The 6000-nt window shown below is 31.1% G+C and overlaps 1 protein-coding gene across 2 annotated transcripts in view; it reads left to right on the top strand.

The window, feature by feature from the left end:
* Positions 1–761: 761 nt before the first annotated feature.
* Positions 762–6000, top strand: part of LOC107440822 (uncharacterized) — a 90759-nt gene continuing 85520 nt past the window's right edge. Inside the window, exon 1 of one of the 2 annotated variants that reach the window (XM_087164582.1) lies at positions 762–1978. In XM_087164582.1, coding sequence (XP_087020708.1) covers positions 1005–1978 — 974 coding nt within the window. In that variant the 5' untranslated portion in view covers positions 762–1004. The remainder of the gene's footprint in view (positions 1979–6000) is intronic. The other variant, XM_071185161.2, reaches the window with a different exon arrangement.

Raw genomic sequence — 6000 nt, 5'->3', positions numbered from 1 at the left:
CCCCTGCGTTACGTTTAAGCATAAAACAAAATTTACGTTTAAGTTCAGTTTGTAAAATTTTGAAAAAGTGTTCATAATTTCCTAAATTTGACTATCATTAATTTTTTTAAAGGAAAAAAAACATAAAAGTAAAAGAAGGAGATTTTAGGGTCCTACTTAGCATTGCTCTTACCCAATCTCCCACCTTTTCAGCGAAAATAAGCAAATCACAAACTCCCTTTCCTTTTTAAGGTGCTTACGTAACATTGGACGGTCCCCGTATTTTAAAAAACAAAAAAATTAAGTTTTTAAATTACTCTACAATAAGTATAATCATTAGAATTCAATAAAATATTAAATTTCCTTAAAAGTTCTTATCATTTTGTTAAAAAGTATTAAATGTGAAAAGTTCCTAACCGTAAACAGTAAATAAATCCTATTATCTTATTCATTTTTAACAGAATTGCTTAATTTTATTCGAACAAATGTTTAATTATATAAATTAAATTCAAGCTCAAATAGAGTCTATCGTTTCATTCATGAAATTGTTAAAGAGTTATTTCTTTTTCAGTACTCTTTTCTAAGAGCTTTTTTCTCCGTGCACTTTTTCGTTTTTGCAGTCCATGAAGAAAGGGCATGTGTAGAATCCCCTATTTCGGACACAAGGGATCAGTACCAGGGGGTGGGGGTATTTCTGGGAATGTGCCTTTTCCGAATATCCCCCAAACACGAAAGAGCTTCAACGTCATTAGTCCCCCCACTTTTATCTACTAGTTGTAGGTACAAGAACTGGTTTCAATGTCACCTTCTTTGTTTAGGGTCATTCTATTCAAGTTCTCTGCGCCTAAATCTATCCAGGGAAAGTGAATTTTTTATCGGTGATGATTCAATTTTGTTTGTAACTTTGGGATAATAGTAAAACAACGAATCCGCGGATTTAGGTTCGTTTGTAATGGTGTGATAGTGAAAAATACACGATTGCGTTTGAGATAGTTGAATCAGTTGATCCGTAAGCAACAGTCATAATGGCAGGACCGAAATCTAATTACATTACAAAACAGGATATGAAGATTATCGAACAAGCATTTCAACATAGAATAGATCAATACAACCAACACATAGACCAATACGGTCCTCTGTGTACTGACGCAGACATACTCGCGCCAACAGACAGAATAACAGACAGCTTCATCGCCCAAAGCCGCCATTACCTCCCGGATGTCCTAGATCGACAAGACTGCTCATCTCTGCACCGCTCAGAGTATTCTAATTTAAAAGATGATTTGGATTACTGTCGAGGCGAAGAAAGACGGCGCTATTCGGATGATAGCGATGAAGAAACTGAATTGCCCTGGAGACGATATTGGTTATCATTCGGCGATGATCCGCCATGTTCCCATCCACGCATGCTCTTGGCTCGATTTGTATGTCTGTATGATTTTCTGGAGATGATGCCTTGTCATCTAGCCGTGACAATAAGGAAAATGTATCCACATTTGAGACTACCATACATTGTGAGTTTGTTGGTAAATTACCATTATGGCGGCGAATGCAAAGCTTGCATGTCAGTCGCAATTAAACTGTGCTTGAAAGCCCTGCAGTTGTCTCTTTATAGCTTAAAAAGGAGACCGTACGCGGTTGCACATAACCTTCGGTACTACTGCAAATTGATTCACAGGTACAGGTTGGATGATGAACTCGTGGCCATCGCTTTCAGAGTTTTTCACGTAAAAACGAAAGTAAATTTTGTCTTCCTGAAAGAGGTGCTGAGCTTAAAGTACGTTTTAAGAGCATTGCAGAAGTCTGGGTTGAAAACGAATTTATTGAATGAGGTTAAACTTGGAGTACTAAGAACTGCTGACAGGTGTTTGTTCTTTCTTGACGAGAAGTATGTGCAGTTGGTTGAATTTGGCGCTATCAGTCACTATTCAGAAAAGGACTGCCGTTGGACAGAAGAATTAAATGCACCGAAGAGAGGAGAATTATGCCCATTAGACAGGTAAGTGACATTTATAGAGGGTGTTCCGTAAATACTACCCTTATAGTACATTTTTGAGTTTGATGGGGGGGGGATGCAAATTGAGTACAGTAAATTAATATTTAAATTAAAATTATTGAGGCTAGAAGAAGCCTAGGTGGATATAATATCCTTAAAAAAGAGTTTATTTATCAAGTTTAACTGGAATACCGTTTCCTTACCGTAGGAACCACCTTAAGCGATTTTGTCCGTTTTAGGACAGTATTTTTTTTTTTTTTTTCAATATTTTAATTCCTAAAAAATATTTCATATAGACAGAAGTTATATAATAAGTTAAATATTTTTTTAATATTTATAATCTGAAATGATTAATTTCAAAATTTTAAGCAATTAAGTGCTAACACTGTAAATTATCCACTTAAGTTAAGTGCAAGTATTCTGCCACTTTTTTCATAACGGTATACATTTCACATCAATACAAAAAAGGTACATTTTTGATACTTCTGAGAGGAATGTGTTAAGCTGTATCCTAAAGAAGGCTTAACCAAAAACCTCACTTTTCATATGATTTTAATCCCACCTTTGCTTTTGTTAACCTCAATGATTTGTGTAAGATAGGAATCATTTTTGCTTTTTTTTCTCAGTAAGATATTAATTTGCAACTCATACAGTGGGATTATAAGAAGAAAAAAAATCATCACCATAAAAACTTTTTATTTAATGATCGGATTTTCACGTTCTAGGACTTAGTTTTAATGGTTTAAAGTCAAGCCTTTAATATGCTAGGCAATTACTGTAGACGAGATTTTACGTTTCATAATTAGAAAAAAAAATCTCCTTAAAAGAAAAAGAACTGTTTTAACAATTACATAATTTTAATGACTGATTTGATTCTGACTGTATTATATATAATGTATCATTTAAAAATAACTAATCCGGGGCATAATCTCGTGAAAAATCTTTTTAAAAATTATAAAGTATTTCATTTTAATACGATTTGTTTAAAAAAAATTGTGTCAATTAAAAAGTAATATTTGTATGCTATTATATGATAATTCAATAACTGAACTGTGATTAATGAAGTTGAGAAAAATTTAGAGTCGATTTTAAATCGATCTTTGTACACTAATTGATCTTCAAAAAAAAAATCTAAATTTTGTTAATTAGCACATTTTTGAACTCAAAGCCTGAATCGAATACAGCATTAAATTCATATAATATAGGGGGCGACTTTTTTTTTTCAGTGCTTATAGTTTCCGGACTGTTCTTTTACCCTTTTCATAAAATATAGGGAAAACCACAATCTTGAAAATATGGGTGTTAAATTTTACAATTTATTTGAAAACTTGGAGCTTTTAATGTTAATTTCCCAATCATTGTACTTCGTCGCCTTGAAAAATTCAGCATTTTATATTTTCGACCCATTCTTCAGATTTTGTCATTTAACTCAAATTTTTCTTAAACGCATTTTTCATACTTTTTTTTTTTTTATTAATTTAGGCCAAAACAAGTGAAAAATATTATATATTTAGCAATTTCATGGTTATGAAATACAGCATGAAACATCGGCGTCTTTTTCTGCGTTGAAAGTAAAACTCGGCTCATTTCAAAAATTTGCATAGTTATTCACCAATGAGATGTCTTTAATTCACAAAATCAATTATTGATAAATGTAATTTTTGAATATGAATGAAATAAAATGTAACTACTTTTTTTTATATATATATATTTAGGTACAAACATAATTTCGATTATCAAACAGATTTTTTTTTAAATAACTATTATACTTTTTTTTTTAATTAAAAAAACACCAAAATATATTTTCGCTTGTAGTTAGAGCGCAAAAAAAGAAAAAAAAAAGTGCTTAAAAGGATTAAAATTTTGAGGGTCACAAATCTAAATACGTTTTTAAAAAAAAAGAAGGTATGCTTATTCAGGGAAAGTACGTTTTTGTGTCCTACTTGGCAATTTAAAATATTGTCTGCACTTATTTTTAGCATATTTGAGGTCATCTCCTCAAATATACTGAATCCTAGAACGTGAAGATCCAGTCATTAGATTAAAAGTTATTCAGGGTGGTCCATATTTAATTTTTTTTTGGGGGGGTCACAGTATTTTAATTTTCTTGTAGGCACTAACATGTTAGTGTGTAGTGCGGTTATCCTCAGTGGCTTTCGCCTTACTTGATTTCCCCCCCTGCAATCAAACAGGTTTTGATGTTTTTAATTTTCCTTTCCTTGACATCTATTCAGATTTTGATGATATTTTAGTTTTCAAGCTTCGACCTCTAATGTGTATTCGTCTTTAAATCTTTTTTTATTTTTACTTTTTTTTACAAGAGTTCAAAAAATACATACGAAGGAGAGTGATTACGTTATAACAAATAATAGGTCTTATTTCTCCCAATCTTAGACATCGCAGCATTTATAGCACATATTTTTCAAAAGTATTTTACCTTAGAGTGAAACTATCAGCAAACTTTAAAAAAAAATTAAGAAAACTAATATCAAAAATTTAACCAAAAATCAGAGAAGGCGGAAGAAGATTACATTACAGTATGAATCTTTTATTTATTTAAGAAATTTTTTCTTTAAACAAGAGATCTATTTATACAAGAGAAAAAAAAAATATTTTCTTTTCTTTTTGAAAATTAAACTGAATTAAACGTTCTTTTTTTCCCCCCAATTTAATTAAGTACTCCAATTTTTTTTTTTATTTATCTGTTTTCTTGAAAAGCAGATGAAGAAATGAAAATGTGCTTCCTCAGAAAAAAAAATCTTTTGATTTATAATAGAAAGAGATTTTTTTCTGTTTTAAAGGTAGAAATATAACCATACAATTGATATCATAATCTTTTAACAAGTTTTTTTTTTTTCACTAAAGGCAAGCAAGTCTCTTTTGCACAAACTTAAAAATATATTTTTGAATAGAAAAAATACCAACACTGTAAACTGTCATTTTTCGAAAGAATCTCAATAGATAACCCTGCATATATAACTGAAGTTAAAGTTTCGATCGCCAAAAACGAGTGCTCCAGAGAATTTGGCTAGAAAAATGTACTAATGATGTGCCTTTTTTTTTTTTTTTTTTTTTAGAAGTCGAGTGTTTGTTAGTAAAACGTGTGTTGAAATATAGGATAAAAGATTGCTTGTCGCAGATATACTGTTTTTTTTTTCCTTTGAAATTTTTTTAAAAGTTAACTTTTTTTGTTGAAGTTAGATGCTTTATTTTATATTCATATGCTAATTACTTTAATTTTATTGAATCATTTGTAAAATGAAGAGAAAAAAAAATCGGTTTCCTGTTTATTATTATTCTGTTCGCCATATTTTTACATTCTTATAATTATTATATTCGTATTGTTCTGTTCATGTATTGTTAGGTTTTTCAATTTATATTGCTAAAATCCTTATGTTTAGTACCGTTCGAGGCGTTCCTATTTAATGTGGTACGTACAGGAAAATGTCCCATTTGAGGCGATGATGGCGGATAGGATTATTAGATTGTCTCGTTTTAGGCGTTAGGCTTCGAGATAACCATAGCTTAGATTGTAAACGCGAATTCTTTTGATTGTCTCGTTTCAGGCACTACATTTCGAGAAAACCATAGCTTAGACTGTAAACGCGAATTCTTCTTCTTTTTTTTTTTTACGTACAGGAAGATATCCTATTTGAGACGGTGTTGACGGATAGGATTTTAAGATTGTCTCGTTTTAAGCGTTAGGTTTCGAGATACCATAGATTAGATTGTAAACGCGAATTCTTTTTGATTGTCTCGTTTCAGGCACTACATTTCGAGAAAACCATAGCTTAGACTGTAAACGCGAATTCTTCTTCTTTTTTTTTTTACGTACAGGAAGATATCCTATTTGAGACGGTGTTGACGGATAGGATTTTAAGATTGTCTCGTTTTAAGCGTTAGGTTTCGAGATACCATAGATTAGATTGTAAACGCGAATTCTTTTTGATTGTCTCGTTTCAGGCACTACATTTCGAGAAAACCATAGCTTAGACTGTAAACGCGAATTCTTCTTCTTTTTTTTT

Source organism: Parasteatoda tepidariorum, chromosome 5 (assembly GCF_982258835.1).
Source record: "Parasteatoda tepidariorum strain Cologne lab strain chromosome 5, Ptep-v5.0, whole genome shotgun sequence".
NCBI classification, from domain to species: Eukaryota; Metazoa; Arthropoda; class Arachnida; order Araneae; family Theridiidae; genus Parasteatoda; species Parasteatoda tepidariorum.
Note: the sequence above shows the minus strand (reverse complement) of the source record. Positions and strands in the feature narration are given on the sequence as shown.